General features: G+C 44.8%; 1 protein-coding gene across 3 annotated transcripts in view; it reads right to left on the bottom strand.

Moving 5' to 3' along the window:
* col12a1a (collagen, type XII, alpha 1a) overlaps positions 1 to 19,419 on the bottom strand; it is a 367,155-nt gene that overhangs the window by 102,246 nt on the left and 245,490 nt on the right. For all 3 annotated transcript variants that reach the window (XM_073050421.1, XM_073050420.1, XM_073050422.1), the window contains 5 exons: positions 17,830 to 17,953; positions 13,587 to 13,730; positions 5,997 to 6,161; positions 5,452 to 5,490; positions 1,985 to 2,123 (listed from right to left, as the gene is read on the bottom strand). In XM_073050421.1, coding sequence (XP_072906522.1) covers positions 1,985 to 2,123; positions 5,452 to 5,490; positions 5,997 to 6,161; positions 13,587 to 13,730; positions 17,830 to 17,953 — 611 coding nt within the window. The remainder of the gene's footprint in view (positions 1 to 1,984; positions 2,124 to 5,451; positions 5,491 to 5,996; positions 6,162 to 13,586; positions 13,731 to 17,829; positions 17,954 to 19,419) is intronic.

The raw sequence follows: 19,419 nt of genomic DNA, 5'->3' as shown, positions 1-19,419 counted from the left end.
GCAAATCATAAACACAAGAGAGTCTTTCTTGGGAAATGTGGAAAATGAAATCTTCTGGGGCGGATTGCGCTCCAGAGTTCTAGTCTGTTCAATCCTCTTAAAGTTTTATGTTTCTACTCGATTCACTCTTGTTTTTTTTTGCAGTTCTAACAATATAGAAAATCTGTCAGTTCAGTGGTAGGTCAGTATGTAAACGTTGGGTAATAAACTGCCATTTATTGAAAAACCACGTTGAAACTACAAAGTCTCCCAACGATATTTGAAAAAACTGTAGCCCTTTCTGATATACACTTTTTACACAGTAAAATTAAGTCATCGAATGGAAATATAAATCAGTCACTGGAAAATGAGAACATGTCTTGCTGTGGAAATAAATCAGAAAAGGCACTTCCTTCAGGGAGTCAGCAAAGTGAGCGAATACTTAATTTTGTGTGCCTAGCAGTAGCATTTACTAATGGTCTGTATCGCCTTAAAACTCAGTAACTGTATCTGTTTCCACCCCTTCTCTGGCAGCACCTTCCACATACTCATCGTGTTCTGAGTGAAAAAAGGGCCCCTCAGAGCTCCTTCTTCTGGTATGGAAACTGCACTGTGACGGTCAGGAAGGTTCCACAGCCAGTAGTCAAAACTGCCCAGCACGTAACCGGCACTAGCCTCCCCACCACCAAGAACAGGTACCAGAAAAGGACCAGTAACATCACGAAGGACCCCAGCCACCTTGTTGACGGACTGTTTGTCCCACTCCCATCAGGGAGGAGGCTACTACGTAGCTTCCACGCCCGGATCACCAGACTCCAAAACAGTTCCTTTCCCCAAGCAGTAAGGTTGATTAACACCTCCACTAATTAACTCACCCCTCCCACCACTACTTTATCATTTCCTATCAGAGTCACCTTATGTACAGATACTCCCGTGCCTAGTGTCACTTTATGGACATATAATCAATCTGTGTACATAAGCTAACTTAAGTACTTATATTTATTGTGTTTTTATCATTATTATGTTCTTTACCTTACATTTTTTTTGTGCTGCGTTGGATCGAGAGTAACGATTATTTTGTTTTCCTTTACACTTGTGTATTGGAAATTACATTAAGCAATCTTGGATCTTGAATGTCACCTTGAAAATGCCCTCAAAATTTTAGGCTTAAGAACACCCTCAAAATGCTTGAAGAACTCAGCAGGTCAGGCAGCATCTAAGGAGGGGAATAAACGGACTCTGCTTTGGATCGGCTGTTTATTGCCCTCCATAGATGCTGCTTGACCTGCTGTTTTTTGTGTGTGTTGCATGCTAATCCAGCTGCTTCACTTTCAAGGAAGCTTATGTGATAGTTGTACTTGCTAGACAACTACTTTTAGGTACAGCAGATAATACTGGAATTCAGACTTAAGTGTATAACTCCCTCGGGGGCCCTCAACACTGCATCAAGATGCCATCTTTAATTCTTTACTCTAGTCTCTGAGGTGGTTCTTGACAACTTTAACATACAGAGCCAGAAACTTCATTGTTGAACTATGGCCAACAGGGATTTCAAACAATGATATCAATTTCCAGCCAAGGATATCTATTTGGGCCTCATGTCTAAGGAGGGATATGCTGGCACTGGAGAGGATCCAAAGGAGGTTCATGAGACTGATTCTGGGAATGAAAGGATTAATGCATGAGGAGTGTTTGAAGGCTCTGGGTCTGTAGTCACTGGAGTTTAGAAGAATGGCCTAATTCTATTCCTATGTCTTATGATTCCACAGGCTAGACACAGAAAGAGGTTTACTCAGGACCAACTACAAAATAGAGCTTTGACCCATGGCCCCAAGGGCACGAAGGGACGCGGGGAGAAGCAGGAGATTGGGGCTGAGAGGAAAATTGGATCAGCCAAGATGAAACTGCGCAGCAGACTCGATGGGCCAAATGGCCTAATTCTGCTCTTATATCTTATGGTATTATAGTGTAAAATGTAATCAAGCTGTGAGCACTGCTAACTTACATTGTAGGTTGCTGAAGGCTTGCATCCTTATGAATCCTGTAAGCCGTAAAGCTGTTGAATGTCCCCGGCTCCATAGACACTCCAGGGAGAGATGCGGCATCTTTCACTGTCATATTGAACGCCTCCAGCATTCTGAAACCTTAAAAAAAGGCCATAAAAACTTTATATTAGACATCCAGTCTCCTATATAATGTAAACTCTGTATCATATAATGGCAGAGTAGTGAAATCCTGTTGGATTTGCATTCTGTGTTCTTCTGCCAAGCATTGTGGGCATGCTTTGTTGACGCCGGAATGTGTGGTAATAACTATTCAAATCTTTAGCCAGAGGGTGGTGAATCTGTGGAATTTGGTGCCACAGTCAGTTGTGGAGGCTAAGTCACTGCTTTTATTTAAGGCAGAGGTTGATAGATTCTTGATTAGTCAGGGCATGAAAGGATACAGGACGAAGGCAGGAGATTGGGACTGTGAGGGAAAAATGGATCAGCCATGATGAAATGGCGGAACAGACTCAATGGGCCACATGGCCTAATTCTGCTCCTATACCTTATGGTTTTATGGTCTGTCAGTTGAGTGACATGGTGCCTCAAGTTGGCATGTGTCCACTTGACTTACTCCAGTAGGAAGATCAAGCTCTTCCTGTGCAATAAAGGAGTTAACTGCCACTAAGGATGAGTGACGGGATTCAAATTTAGATTTATTTAACACAGGTACATCAAAACATACAATGGAATACAACATATCTATTAACAACCAACAAGACCTAATAACAACCAATCAACACAAATTGGGTGGGTCTATAACCAGAGGTCAGAGGTTAAGGATGAAAGATGAAAAGCTTAAGGGGAACACGAGGGGGGACTTCTTCACTCAGAGGGCCATGAGATTGTGGAATGAGGTGTAGCACAACTTTTAAGAGAGGTTTGAATAGGTACGTGGATGGTAGGGGTATGGAGGGCTCTGGTCCCAGTGCAGGTCGATGGGAGTAGGCAGTTTAAATGGATTCAGCATGGAGTAGATGGGCCAAAGGGCCTGTTTCTGTGCTGTACTTCTCTATGACTGTGAGACCCAAGGATATCCTGGGGGCAGCCCACATGTGCCATCACACATTCCGGTGCCAACATAACATGTCCACAGTACTTCGCAGGACCACACAGGACACAGCAAAGCACAAAGCAAACCCCATTCCTCCCACCTTTTGCTCTCATTTCACTGTAAGTTTCGATGTAGATGTGATAATTAAATCTGTATCTAGATCTCCCACCCTCCCACACACATTGTCACGGAGCCCAAAGGCACCTACACGCAACATTTTAGGAACAGCTTCTTCCCCTCCGCTATCGGATTGGTCCATGAACACTACCTCACTACTCTGCTCCCTTTTCACACGGTTTTATTTATTTATTTTATTGTAGCTTCGAGCAATATTCTTATCCTTCCACTGTGCTGGTATCAAAAAGAACAATTTTTATGACACAGACCAGTGAGAATGAACATGATTCAGATCAGTTCACTGAGCTGCCAGACCATGTCTGGAAATGCTCACACACATCTGAAACTTTTCCATTGGGGAGAGCAGAAAGGGAGAAGGAGAGAGGGGGGGAGAAAGGGAGAAGGAGAGAGGGAGAAGGAGAGAGGGGGAGAGAGAGGGGGAGAGAGAGGGGGGAGAGAGAGGGGGGAGAGAGAGGGGGAGAGAGAGGGGGAGAGAGAGGGGGAGAGAGAGGGGGAGAGAGAGAGGGGGGAGAGAGAGGGGGGAGAGAGAGGGGGGAGAGAGAGGGGGAGAGAGAGGGGGAGAGAGAGGGGGAGAGAGAGGGGGAGAGAGAGGGGGGAGAGAGAGGGGGGAGAGAGAGGGGGGAGAGAGAGAGGGGGAGAGAGAGGGGGGAGAGAGAGGGGGGAGAGAGAGGGGGGAGAGAGAGGGGGGAGAGAGAGGGGGGAGAGAGAGGGGGGAGAGAGAGGGGGGAGAGAGAGGGGGGAGAGAGAGGGGGAGAGGAGAGAGGGGGGGAGGGAGAGGGGGAGGGAGAGGGGGAGGGAGGAGAGGGGGGAGAGAGGGGGAGAGAGGGGGAGAGAGAGGGGAGAGAGAGGGGGAGAGAGAGGGGGGAGAGGAGGGGAGAGGAGAGGGGGGAGAGGGGGGGGGAGAGGGGGGAGAGAGGGGGGGAGAAGGGGAGGGGGGGGAGAGGGGGGGAGAGGGGAGAGAGAGGGGGAGAGAGGGGGGGAGTGAGGGGGGGAGAGAGGGGGGGAGAGAGGGGGGGGGAGAGGAGGGAGAGGGGGGAGAGAGGGGGAGAGAGGGGGGAGAGAGAGGGGGAGAGAGGGGGGAGAGAGGGAGGAGAGTGGGGGGAGAGAGGGGGGAGAGAGGGGGGAGAGAGGGGGGAGAGAGGGAGAGAGAGGGGGAGAGAGAGGGGGAGAGAGAGGGGGAGAGAGAGGGGGAGAGAGAGGGGGAGAGAGAGGGGGAGAGAGAGGGGGAGAGAGAGGGGGAGAGAGAGGGGGAGAGAGAGGGGGAGAGAGGGGGAGAGAGAGGGGGAGAGAGAGGGGGAGAGAGAGGGGGAGGAGAGCAGGAGAGGATGGAGAGTGGAAGAAGGTGGAGAGGGGGAGTGGGGAGAGGGTGGTGGAGAGAGGGGGAGAGGGGAGGGGGGAGAGGGAGGGAGGGAGAGGGAGAAGGAAAAAGAGGGGAGGGAGAGGGGATAGGGAGGAGAGAGAGGAAGGAAGGAGAAGGAGGGAGAGGGATGAGAGGGAAGAGAGGGAGGGAGGAGAGGAAGGGGGGAGAGAAGGGGTGTGAGGGAGGGAGAGAGAGAGGGAGGAGAGAGAAGGAAAGAGGAGAGAGAGAGAGTGTGTGAGGGAGAGTGGGAGAGTGAGAGGGAGAGAAGAAAATAGGAAGGGGTGCAGGGATGGGTAGTTGATCGATATGACTAATATGCAAGAGAATCTTTTCACTGAAACGTGACAACAATAATGATCATGAGAAAGACTCATGAGGGGTAGTGTAAACATGCAGTGGAGAGATGACCTCTGATACAGCCTTACAAGGCTGTAATTTTAAGAAGAATATTGTATAAACAATAATTTAACCAAATTTTGAAAGCCACACTCCAGTACCAGATCACATATATTTATTTATCTAGAGATACAGCATGGTAATATATACTTTGACTAATTAACCTACTAACTTGTGCATCTTTGCAATGTGGCCAGAGGAAACCTTAGCGGTCACGGAGAGGACATGCAAACTCCTTAATGACAGTGGTGGGAATTGCACCCAGCTTGCTGGAACCACACATGAACTGCTACACTACTTTGTCACCCTCATTCTTAGTAATGTCGGTCTCATAATACATAAGAGAGAGGAACAGAATTAGGTCACTCTGCCCATCAAGTCTGCACCGTCATTCCAGCATGACTGATTTACTCTCCATCTCAGCCCCATTCTCTTGCCTTTTCGGCAAGGAAACAAAAATCATACCAATGTCCCCTTACCTGGTGTTGTGAATCCATTGAGATATATCAGTGGACAAGCTGCAATAAAACAAAAAAATAGACATTAATAGGAAAAGAAATTCACAAGAGATTCTGCAGATGATGGAAATCGAGAGTAACACGCACAAAACACTGACGGACTCAGCAGGTCAGGCAACATCTTTGGGTCAGGACCCTTCTTCAGGTCTCCTTCCTGTGAAGGGTCTCAGCCTGAAATTTCAACTCATTTGCATAGATACTATCTGACCTACTGAATTAATAGTAACATTTCACTATTACACCAGCATTGTCTGTGTCACCTGGCATTTTTGGACATTCCTTTAGAGGCATCCCATTTGCCTGCACCAACCCGTTCATCTGCAGTCTTCCTTCCCCACATTTTCCAGTTATAAATGTCACTGAACTGTTTCTCTCTCCAGAGATGCTGCCTGACCTGCTGAATATATCTGGAGTTTAGTGTTTTCATTTCATATTTCCAGCATCTGAAGTGTTTCATCAGAGGAGGGAAGCGTTGACCATCGGTGACATGGAGAGGAACAACTCACTTGAAGTTGCTGTTTCACAAAGGAAGGTGATGAGCTGATCCTGAATCTTCTCGAAGGCATCAAAGTCATCCACAAAGAAGAGATGCCTCTCACTGGGTTTGCTGCCAATGTTTTTCAACTCATTGATGTCAATGTCAGCCACCCCCACGACAAACACACTGTAACCTGCACAGAAAAGACAATATTGTGGGAAAGATGTCAAGGGAGATGGGAAATGGGCCAAACTCAATCAAATGGGACAAGATTAGTTGGCTATCTTGGTCAGTGTGGACAATTTGAGCTGACAGGCCTGTTTCCATGGGGAATTGCTTTTTTTCCCTCTCCCTCTTCCCCTTTTTCTCTCCGTCTCTCTCCCTCTCCTCACTACCAGCATTTATCAGAAACAGAATCAAAATCCAGTTTAATACACCGGCGTACGTTGTGAAGTGTGTTTTCTTTGTGGCAGTAGTGCAATATAATACATAATAATAGAGAAAAAACTGTGAATTACAGTAAGTATATACATATAAAATAGTTACATTAAATAAATAGTGCAAAAAGAGAAAAAAAATGTAGTGAGGTAGTGTCCATGGGTTCAATGTCCATTCAGATATCTGATGGCAGAGGGGAAGAAGCTGTTCCTCAATTGTTGAGTGTGTGTCTTCAGGCTCCTGTACTTCCTCCCTGATGGTGGCAATGAGAAGAGGGCATGTTCTGGGTGATGGGGGTCCTTCGTGATGGATGCAGCCATTCTGTGGCATTGCTTCTTGAAGATGTCCTGGATACTTACCCATTAGTCCTCAACGGGGAACAACTTGTATAACAAAAGACCCATTCCAAATCGCACGCAGTGCTCCATCACAGACACAGCCCTCTCCCACTGAGGACATCTTCAGTAGGTGATGCATCCAGAAGCGAGTATCCACCACTAAAGACCCTCACCATCCAGGTCATGACTTGCTCTCATTGTTACTGTCAGGGAGGAAGTACAGGAGCCTGACGACACACACTCAACCCTTTAGGAATAGTTTCTTTCCCTCTGCAATCAGATTGCTGAATGGACAATCAACCCATGCACACTATGTTGTTATTCTTTTTTTGCAATATTTATTTATTTTCTAACTTATCATAAAGGTATCCTTTTGTACTGTACTGTTGCTGCAGGATAAGAAATTTCATATCCTAAAAGCTAGTGATAATAAACTTGATTCTGACACTGATCAGAGATCCTCAGCACCTAGGTCATTCTTTTTTCTCGCTGCTGCTGTCATGTAGAACGCACAGGTACCTCAGGAATCACACCGCCTGGTTCAGTAACAGTTACCACCCCTCAACCATCAGTCTCTTGAACAAAGGGGTTAACAACACTCACTTGCCCATCCATTGAAATGTTCCCACAATCAATGATCTCACTTTAAGGACTCTTTATCATGTTATATCATGTTCTCGTTATTTATTGCTATTTATTATTTGCACATGCAGTTTGTTGTCTTCTGCACTCTGGTTGATCTTTCACTGATCCTGGTATAGTTGCTATTCTATAGAGATGGTTAAAAAGCACAACATCATGGGCTGTATTGTGCCATTCCGTTCTGTATTCAATACTCTGTAGTCTTTGGATAGATGTGAATGAGTCAGTGCTCTATGTCGTTTGACTTGGTCAGGGATGTGGTATCCCACATTAACAGAGCATTTACACTGTGGTGACTGGGAGAAACTACGTGTATCACTGTGTGTAAATGGATCCACCATGGATCACTTCAACCCATGAACTACTGGTGCGGGAGGAATGTTGGTAATGGCTGAATTGGCCCTCCCGTGTTCATAATTTAATTGCGGTTAAATAATTACATCTTTCAGTAGAGACCCGGCAACATAATTAGATGGAAAGTCTGGAAATCCAAGGTCAGTCTTCCGAGACAGCATGCACTAAAATAGGCAAAGGCACACAACCTGGAAATCCCCACAAATTTTTCCTGAATTCTTTTGCATTTCTTTATTTTCCTGGAAGTGCCCACAAGAAAATGAATCTAAAGGTATAATTGACATAGACTCAGTGGCCACTTTATTAGGTATGCTTGTTTTCTTCTGCTACTGTAGACCATTCACTTCAAGGCTTGGCACATTATGCATTCAAAGATGTTCTTCTGCGCACTACTCTTGTATCGTGTGGTCATTTGGGTGACTGTCGCCTTCCTGTCAGCATGAGCCAGTCTGGCCGTTCTCCTCTGACCTCCCTCATTAACAAGGCATTTTCACCCACAGAACTGATGCTCACTGGATATTGTATTTTTTTTAAACTTTTTGCACCATTGTCTGTACAGCGTTAAAATCCCAGAAGATAAGCAGTTTCTAAGATACTCGAACCACCCCGTCTGGCACCAACCATCATTCCACGCCTCAAAGTTACTTAGATTACATTTCTTCTCATTCTCATGTTCAGTCTGCAGCTGACTCATATCGCCAAATCATATCGTTTCCTCGCGGCCCGGTAGCGCATGCTTTGGGGACCACTGGTCGATACATTAAACAAACCTCTTGACCGTGTCTGTTTTTAATGCATTGACTTGCTGGCACATGATTGGCTGATTAGATATTCGCATTAACGAGCAGGTGTACAGCATACCTAATGAAGTGACCACTGAGTGTAATCTGAGTTTACCAGACTATAGTTGGAGAATGCCTTTGTTTATTCTACCAGAGTGCACAGCCATACACTGCCACTTCTTTGCACATTCTCCCAATCTAAGTCTTCTTCAAAACTCCAGGTTTGCGGACGATGCAAAGCCATCAATTACACCACCCAAAGGGCTCTCCGGGACCCTAAATGGTAGTGAGGGAGGAGGTGTGGGGCCCAGCAATCTCCCGATTTAATCCTAGCATAATCACGGGACACCGACCAACCGAAATGCCTTTGGATTGTGGGAGGAAACTGGAGCACCCGCAGGAAACCCACATGGTCGTGGGCAGCAGAGGCGACTGAACCGGCTGCTGGTGTTGTAAAGTGTTTGCTAACCACTATGCTACCATGCCGACCCCTTGCTTTGCTTAGCAGCCTCACATGCAGCTCCTCGTCAAAGGACTTCTTCATACACAAGTAAACAACATCCACCGACTCTCCTTTGTCTATCCTGTCTGTTCTTTCCTCAAAGAATTCCAATAGATTTGTCGGGCAGATTTCCCCTCTCGGAATCCAAACTGGTCTATTTTACCATGCGCCTCTAAGTACCCCAAAATCTTTCCAACGACTGGAGTCAGACGAACTAGCCAGTAATTTCCTTTCTTCTGCCTCTCTCTCTTCTTAAAGAGTGGGGTAACATTTTCAATTTAGTTAAGAAGGTATTGATCATGTGATTTACTTATCAGTCTGCAATCTGATGCCTAGTTATTTATCATACTGTGTTTAACCTCACCACACCTCCAGTTTAATACACACCATCCCATCGTCTGAGAACAATCAGTGGTTCAAAGTCTGTTTGTGAAGGACTTGCCAGCAGACCGGGCTTAAATTTGACTCCTCAGTCTCAGGCAGCCATTTGATACCCTTTGCCAAGAATGTTTCAGCATTTTCGTTCACTTGCGATTGTCTGTATGCTGATTGGTGTGAATGGTAATTCAATAATTAGAAGTCAGACTGAATAATTTAGGAAAACAGACATTCTAATTCCAGCTCCGACTTCTTGTGTGGGAGCTCAGAAGCAGGTTTGTGATAAAAAAAATTAGCACGCAAACCTCCCACGATGATAAACAGTTAGCCCTTGTTCAAGAATGCATGAAATGGGAATGACCTGGGCTACATAGATGATCAATGCTGCCCACGCGGCCCGTCAGTAAAAACGTGTTTAATTTCACTGCCGTGGTTACAGAGCACGGTCTGTGACTGTCAATCACGTCACAAACCAGGAACCCTGCCAGAGCACAGTCAATTCCAGCAGCTGTGAAAGGGTGGACACGTCGGGTCATAGAGCACCACAGCACAGAAACAGGCCTTTCAGCCCATCTAATCCATGCCAAAACTGCTATCCTGCCTAGTCCCATCAGCATGCACCTAGATCATACCCCTCCCATCCATGAACTTATCTAAACTATTCTTCAATGTTGACATTGAAACTTCATCCACCGCGTCTGCTGGCTAGTCATTCCACAGTCGCACCGCCCTCTGAGTCAATAAGTTCCTCCTCATGTTCACCTTTCACCCTTAACCCATGACCTCTACGTCAAGTCTCATCCATCCTTAGTGGAGAAAGCCTGTTTGCATTCCTGTCCCAGAATGATGGACCATATTTCACTCATGTTTTCAGAGAAATTAGTTTGGCCAACAAATTTTAACATATATATTGTGATTCAGGGAGGGGAATGGAGACCTAATTTGGAGTACTGTGTGCAGTTATGGTTACTTACCTACTGGAGAGTTATCAATAAGATTGAAAGAATGCAGAGAAAATTTACAAGGATGTTGCCAGAACTTGAGGACATGAGTGACAGGGAAAGGTTTAACAGGATAGGACTTAATTCCCTAGAATGTTGGAGGATGATGAGACATTTTGATAGAGGAATACAAAATTATGGAGGAGATAGGGTAAATGCAAGCAGGCTTTTTCCACTGAGATTGGGTAAGACTACAACTAGAGGTTATGGTTTAAGGGTAAAAGGTGAAACGTTTCAGGAGAACAAGAGGGTGAATTTCCTTACTGAGGGTAGTGAGAGTATGGAACAAGCTGTCAGTGGAAGTGGTGGATATGGGTTCGATTGCAACATTTAGGAGAAGGGGGTGGGGGGGGGTATGGAGGTCTACAGTTCAGATGTAGGTCAATAGGACTAGGCAGATTAATAGTTCAGTACAGGCCAGATGGGCTGAAGGGTCTACTTCTGTACTGTATGTTCTATGACCCTATGACATTTTGGCCCATCAGATCCATGCTCAGTAATCACGTCTGTTCCATTATTTCTCTTATTATTTCCTTGATGGTTGGTTGCAGTCGACCATCACTGCAGGACAATTCTGTATTCTGTTTAACTGTTGAATGTTGCTTCTTGTTACACGTGCACTGACGAACACACCACAGCAAATTCCAAACATGTGTATAGGTACCATATGGTGAATAAAGTTAGAACAGACTGAACAGCAGTACAGGCCCTTCAGCCCACAAAGTTGTACTGACCCTTCAACCAACCTACTCTAAGATCAATCTAACCCTTCCCTCCCACACAGCCCTCCATTTTCTGATCATGCACGTGCCAATCTAAGAATGTGTTATGTGACCTTAACGTATCTACCTCTCCCACTGCCCCGGAAGGGTGTTCCATCTCGCTCACCCCCCCCCCCCCACTGTTCTCTATGAGAAGTAATTTCCTCTCACAACCTCCCTATACTTTCCTCCAATCACCTTAAAATTATGCCACCTCGCATTAACCATTGCCACCCTGAGAAAATGTCTCTGGGTAGCTATTCAATCTATTCCTCTTTTCACCATGTACACCTCCAACAAATCATCTCTCATCCTCCTTTGCCCCAAAGAGAAAAGCTCTAGCTCTCTCAGCTTATCCTCATATCCTATATGATATAAGCTATCCTCAGCCTAACCCTGTGCACCACAGGGATGTGTGCCCAGCCCCTGCTTTACACCTATGACTGCGTACCTAAGTACATCTCCAACACCATACACAAGTCTGCTGCTGACACCACCATATCAAAGGTGGTGATGAATCAGCATACAGGAGGGAGATTGGTTAATAACAACAAACTTTCACTCAGTGTCAATAAGACCAAGGAAATAATGTAGACTTCAGGGGAGGGAAACCAAAGGTCTATGAGCCAGTGCTCATCGGAGGAGCAGAGATAGAGGGGGTCAGTGACCTTAAATTCCTGTGTATCACTACCTCAAAAGACCTGTCCTGGACCCTTCATATAAATGTAATTACAAAGAAAGCACAACAGACACTCTACTTCCTCAGGAGCCAGCAGAGACATCACATCACATTCAGCATAACATCACAAACCCTGGCAAACGTCTATAGATGTGTGGTGGAAAGTGTGCTGAACTGGCTGCATAACAGCCTGGTATGGGATCACCAATGCCTGTGAGGGTAAAATCCTACAAAAGTAGTGTATTGGGCCCATGCATCACGGGTAAAGCCTTCCCACCCACTGAGCCCACCTACATGAAACGTTGCCATAGAAAGGCAGCATCCATCATCAGTGACCCTTACCACCCAGGTCATGCTCCTTTCTTGCTGTTGCCATCAGCAAGAAGGTACAAGAGCCTCAGGACTCGCACCACCAGGTTCAAGAACAGTTACTTCCCCTCAGCCATCTGGCTTTTGAACAAAAGAGGATAACTACACTCTGGTGTTCCCACAATTGATGGTCTCACTTTAAGGACTCCTTACCTTGTCATTTCATACTCCCGTTATTTATTTCTATTTATTTGCATTTGCACAGTTTGTTGTTCATTGATTCTGTTTACTGTTACTGTTCTATAGATTTGCTGAGTACGCCCGCAGGAAAAAGAATCTCAGTTTTGTCCATTGCGACTTGTACAGTACATAGTCTCATGACAGATTTTACTTTACTGTAAGGCATACTCTCTAATCCAGGCAGGATCCTGGGAAGTCTCCTCCGCACCCTCTCTAAAGCTTCCACATCCTTCATATAACGAGGCAACTAGAACTGAGCACTATATTTGAAGTTGATGTTGACCCTTAGCACCCCTTTGGATTCCTTTATACTCACCCACACGGGGGGTGGGGGGCAATGAATAGCAGCCAATTAACCTATCGTCATTTGGCAGAAAACTGCAGCACCAGGAGGAAGTCAAATGGTCACAAGTAGAACAATAGGAACATAAATATCTCACTTCCTAAAACACATTCATGACAAACTATGTGGACATTGCAAAACATGGTAGAGGCAGATACATCAGGCATTTCTTTAGCCAGAGGGCGGTGAATCTGTGGAATTCATAGCCACAGGCAGCTGTGGAGGCCAAGTTATTGGGTGTATTTAAAGCGGAGGCTGATAAGTTCATGATTAATCAGGGCATCAAAGGTTTCTGGGAGAATGGGGATGAGAGAGATAAATCAGGCATGATGGAATGGCAGAGCCAATTCGATGGACTGAATGGCCTAATTCTGCTCCTATGTCGTAGCATTTAAGGGAGTCTTCAATAGGCACAATGCTGAAAGATGGATGGGGGGGGGGGGGGTTGAGGTTTGAGAGTTCTGTTTCTTTTTCTTTTTTGTGGAGGGAGGGGGCTGATGTCTGTTCTTTCAGTAACGTTCATGCTTCTTCTATATTTCATGGCTGTCTGGTGAAGACGAATCTCAGAGTTGTATTCTGCGTACATACTTTGATAATAAAATGGAACTTTGAACCTTTGAAAGAAAAATGGAGGACTATGTGTGAGGGAAAGGCTGGATTGATCTTGAAGTGAGTTAAAAGCTCAGGAGAACATTGCGAGCCAGAGGGCCTGTACTTTGTTGTAATATTTATGTCCTATGATTTAAAGTGGAAGGAAACTTACTATTCAGATGGGAACATGCAAATTTAGCTGACACACAGTAAAATAAAGTAAATATTGACCATGAAGATTCTCCAAACGCGATACTCACCAGCTTCTTGCAACGCAAGTGCAGGTTTCTTAACCTCATCCTGTGAGCGTCCGTCGGTCACCGCAACGAGCACCTTGGGCACACCCCTCCTCATGCCATTCGAATGAACCAAGACATTGTCGTTCATATATTTGAGAGCTTGGCCTGGAATATAAAAGTTAAATGCAGTGAGTCTGTATCTTGCTAAACCAAACAGCAGATTGCTCAGCGCTTTGTCTCATTGTGCCAGTCACAGATCAGATGTGATGGGAAAGCCGACAAAAAGTAGTGGATACAGCCCAGCCCATCACAGGAAAAGCGCTCCCCACCATGGAGCACATCCACGAGAAGTGCCACCACAGGAGAGCAGCATCCATCATCAAGGACCCCCACCATCCAGCCATGCTCACTGATTGCCATTCCCAGGAGGTTTAGAAGCCTTAGGACCCACACCACCAGGTTCAGGAACAATTACTATCCTTCAACCTTTGGGTTCCTGAACATCCTGGATAACTTCACTCACCACAACACTGAAATGACTCCACGAACTATGGATTCACTTTCAACAACACGTTCTCAGTGTTTTTTTATTTATCTAACTGCTTATTTTTTTTTATTTGCTTGTTTGCTTGTGTATTATTTGTACAATATTTTGTAGCTGCACTGTTTGTCTTCCTTTGCACATTGGCTGTTGTGTCTTTGTGTGCGGTTTTTCAATTAATTTACTGTACTCCTTTGATCAGCTGTGAATGCCCACAAGAAAATGAATCTCAGGGTTGTGTACAATGATATATACATACTTCGAAAATAAATTTACTGTGAAATTCGAACCCAAAGTTGACAAAGTACACTACTGAGGTCAGATGTTAAAGGAGAGACTGAGTATGGATTAGAGAGTGTTGATTGTTTTCTAGTCTGCGTATTAGCACAGAAGGTCTATGACCCTCTGAGGCCTTTTGAAATCCTGTGCTTTGGAGCCTCCATACAGAATACTCTCCACATAAAAGGGCTGTCTATATATTATTTATTAAGGTCTGTTGCCCGGATTGAAGAGCATGTCGTATGAGGGTAGGTGGAGCAAGCTTGTGCTTTCTCTTTGAAGCAGGAGGACAAGAGGTGGCTTGATAGAGGTGTACAAGATGCCAAGAGGCATAGATAGAGTGGGCAGCCAGTGTGGTTTTCCAGGGATGGAAATAGCTAATATGAGACAGCATATTTTCAATGTCATTGGAGGAAAGTAGATAGGTTCTTTACAAAGAAAGTGGCAGGTGTGTGGCATGTCCTGCCAGGGGTGGAGGTAGAGGCAGATACATTAGGGGCATTTAAGAGACTCTGAGATAGACACATGGAGGGCTGTGTAAGAGGGAAGGGTTAGATTGGTCTCGGAGGAGGTTAGGCAGTCAGTTTACTTATTTTGTTCTATTTTATTTTATTTAGAGATACAGCTCCGAATAGCACCTTCAAGCCATACCTCCCAGCAACCCCCAACCACCCTGATGGAACCCAGATCTCATCACGGGACAATTTACAGACCAGTTAAACCAGCAGGTATGCCTTTGGACTGTGGGAGAAAACCCACACATTCCACAGGGAGGTCACACAGAGACTTCCCCAGAGAAGATGCTGGAACGGAACTCTGTTGCCCCAAGCTGTAGTAACATTGCGCTAACCGCTACGTTATTGTAGCGCTCTTTGTGGGCCGGAGGGCCCGTGGTGTGTTGTAATGTCCTGTGATTGATCGATTTGGAAAGCGCAGAAGATTTATAAGAAGGTACAAGGGTGGGAGGGGTATGGAGGGCTGTGGTGCAGCAGTGGGTTGATGGGACTGGGACGAATAACAGTTCGGCATGGACTAGATGGGCTGAAGGACCTCTTTCTGTGCTATAGTGTTCTATGACACAAATGCATATACTATTGTAAACTGGCCTTTTAGATTTAATAGTGATGTTGCTAGGCTTATTGCTCTAGTCTTAGACTCTCCCAGAAGTGGAAGCATCTTCACATTTATCTCCTCATAATTTTAACGGTATCAGTAATTTCATCCAGAAACAGTCATTTGCAGCTGCCAGCATTTAATAAATTTCAATATAGATAAGATCGCACTTTGGAAACATTAGAGGAAGTGACTAAGAGATTCTGTCTTTGCAAATCCCTCAATGGACACTGAGTATGCTCTGTTTTGAATAGTGTCTTTCAAAAGAGGATTACCCTCAAGATATAAATGAAAAGACTGTTTTCATTGTTGGCAAAATCAAGTTAAAACAACACTCATTATTATGAAAATTATGGTAACAGAGGACATTTTGTATACAGTATGTGTACTCTGATAAAGTCCTGTGGCAGTCTAAGGCACTGTGTTAAGTCTCCAGTCTCCATGGAGCCCACCACTGCCTTTGTGTGTATATCTGCCATTCCGCTTTGGAGAATAGTGGCTTGCGTCACATTTCACAGCGCCAGTGAACGGGTTCAAGTCCCGCCGCTACCTGTCAGGTGTTCTTATGTTCGCCCTGTGACCAGGGGGCTTCCCTCCCACATTCCATAGACGTACAGATTAGGCTTAACCGATTGTAGGCTTGCTATGTTGGCGCTGGAAGCATGAAGCTGCCGCCATCACACCTCGGACTGGTTTGTTTGTTGATGCAAATACTGCATTTCATTGTATGTCTCAATGTCTTAATGTACTTAAAGGACTGAAAAAGAAGTGGGGAGATGAGGCCTTGACCTTTCCCACTCACCTGTCTTCATCTATCGCCTTCCAGCTAGCCTCTTTCACCTCCCCCAACATTTTATTGTGGCATCTACCCCTTCCTTTCCTGCGCTAAAGAAGCGTCTCCACCTGAAATATTGACTGTTTATTCATTTCTATAGATGCCGCCTGATCTGCTGAGTTCCTCCACCATTTTGTTTGTATTGCTTTAGATTTCTGCAGAATCTCTTGTGTTTGTAATCTTCATCTCATACTTTTTTTAAAAAGTGTACATTTTCTCTTTAACAGTAGCATTGGAAAAACGGTCCATTTAATAAGACCCATGTTCCCAGGCCAGAAATTCTCCACTTGCAGGATGTGGAAAGTAAACTCAAAGCCCATGGGGAGTTGATGTTTCTCGTCTGTCACACAAATATTCAGACATAGTACATTGGTGACTCACTCTACAAAGGGCAGGATATCTGAGCCCTAATGCTAATGGCCTCCACTTAGATTACACGAGAGCTCTGTGACTGGTTGCAAACAAACATGAAGATTTGTATCCCTGTGGCTCCTTGAGATAGGAAAATTGATGTAATTTGTTAGTGGAGCACTGGAAATAATGGATAATTGTCCCTCGACACCCTTTGCTCAGTGTTGACATGTCCGCTTGATTTTGTGCTGGACAAAGACGTGCACTGTGAATGTTTTGAAGAATGGTTACAATCAAAGGAGGTGGAACACACCTTACAGAGCAGATACCTTGAATTTTGAAAGGCTGAGATACAGTAGATGTGGAGATGATGCTTACTACAATGGGGGAGTCTTGGACCAGGGGGACTGCTTCAGATAGAAGGATATCAATTTAAAACAGAAATGAGGAGGAATTTCTTTGGCAGATGGTAATGAATCTGTGGATTTCATTGGCACAGATTGCTGTGGAGGCCGAGTCATTGATTATATTTGAAGTAGAGGTTGATAGGTTCTCGATTAGTAAGGGTGTCAAAGGTTATGGGTCGGCTGAGCAGACTTAATCGTCCAAATGGCCTAATTCTGCTCCTGTGTCTTATGGTCTTATACAAAACTGGGAAGGAGTCTTTGACTATGCTGGCTGCTTTACTGAAGCAGTGAGAAGTGTAGACAGAGTCCATGGAGCAGAGGCTGGCTTCTGCAACGTGAAACACAAGAAATTCAGCAGATGTTCGAGATCCAGAGTAACACATACAATATGCTGGAGGAACTCAGCAGGTCAGGTAGCATCTATGGAGGGGAATAAACGGTCAACATTTCAGGCTGAGACTCTTCATTGGGACCAGGTATTTCTGCAACATGCTTTCTTCAGACTTACCAAGTGCTGCGGCACTTGCTGAGTTCCTCCAGCAATTTGGGTGTGTGTGTGTTGCTCAAGATTTCAGACATCTACAGAATCTCCTGTGTTTACAAAGCTGGGAGCTTGATGGTCTTCTGAACCCATTGCCATCCTGGGCCAAGCCCCACTCCAATCATAACTCAGGCTTAAGAACACTGTAAACAATGCATAAAGCTCTTGGGAAAATAAAGAGCAGTATTAATTAGTACCTGTCTTTGTGTTTCCTCCTTTGTACTGAATCATCTGCAGAGCAGCAAGAACCATTCCTTTGTCATGGTAAGTGTTCAACTTAAATTCAGCTTTCGCATCATCACTGAACTGAACGAGTGAAATCTGCACACAAAGAGAAACCAGACTTTAAATTGCCAGGAATGCACAATAAGGGCCAGTACCGTCATGAAGGGTCCTGCCCACCCTGCTCATGGATTGTTTGTCCAACTCCCATCAGGGAGAAAGCAGTGTAACATCCACGTCAGGATCACCAGTCTCAAAAACAGTTACCTTCCCCAAGCAGTAAGGCTGATCAACACCTCCACCCACTAACCCAGCACTACTTTATTATTTCCTATCAGTCACCTACGTACAGCCTAGTGTCAATTTATGGACATACGATCAATCTATGGAAATAAGCTATCTTATTTTTTATGTTTGTTGTGTTTTAATTATTATTGTGTTCTTTATCTTCAGTAATTTTTTTTTGTGCTACATCAGATCAGCAGTAACGATTATTTTGTTCTCCTTTACACTCGGGTACAGGAAAATACATTAAACAATCCTGAGTCCTGAATCTTGAACAATGTATTTTACACAAATATTTTAAAACATCTTTCAGAACATCTCATATTAATGATGTGCACTGCTGTTGCATGATTATAAAGTGGTGACCACTTCATACAAACTGGTAACTCACCACCATAGACATCCAGAACATACACAGACAGAGAGCATAGAGCAGGACTGTGCAGCATTGGCCCTTCGGCCCTCAAAGTTGAGCCAGACTTTTAGAATATAAAACATAGAACAGTACAGCTCAAGAACAGGCCCTTCGGCCCACAATATTGGGCCAAACCTCGTAAATTAGTAATCAAATTATTATTGCAATTTACTTTCTCTCCGCTCAAGCTAGTAAAACCTGAGGCATGGGCACAGCCAATTATCAATTACTAGGAACTTTCGGACTATTCTAGTTTCTGAATATTTGCTGTTGTGTAGTGACTTTGGGATGATACTACTATCAGGACAATGCACACTCTTTCAATTTCTTCTTTTGATTCAGCATATTTCTGGTGTTTTCACTTATTGATTTCTGTAAGATGTGTGTTTGGAATTATTATTATTATTATTGCCACCCAGCAATCCCCCAATTTAACCCTGGCCTAATCATGAGACAATTTACAATGACCAATTAACCTACCAACTAGTACACCCGGAGGAAACCCATGTGGTCATGGGGTTACAGGCAGTGGCAGGAATTGAACCCCGGTCGCTGGTACTGTAAACCATTGTGCTAACCACTACACTACCGTGCTGCCCATTTTCATCACATTCTTCTGCCTATCTAAATGTCCGTTAAAATCTCTAACACAGGGGTTCCCAACCTGGGGTCCACAGACCCCTTGGCTTAATGGTATTGGTCTTGTCATGGTTCCGGTTGGCCGTCCCCTTTAACACTTCTTTCTCCCTGATCATGCCCCAATTTCAGTCAATCGCTGCTAGTTACCCAATAATCGTACACCTGGCCTTCATCAGAGACTGGGAAATAAATACGAGGACGACTCTATCACAGGTTGCCAGTTTGT

Source organism: Hemitrygon akajei, chromosome 7 (genome assembly GCF_048418815.1).
Source record: "Hemitrygon akajei chromosome 7, sHemAka1.3, whole genome shotgun sequence".
NCBI lineage: Eukaryota > Metazoa > Chordata > Chondrichthyes > Myliobatiformes > Dasyatidae > Hemitrygon > Hemitrygon akajei.
Note: the sequence above shows the minus strand (reverse complement) of the source record. Positions and strands in the feature narration are given on the sequence as shown.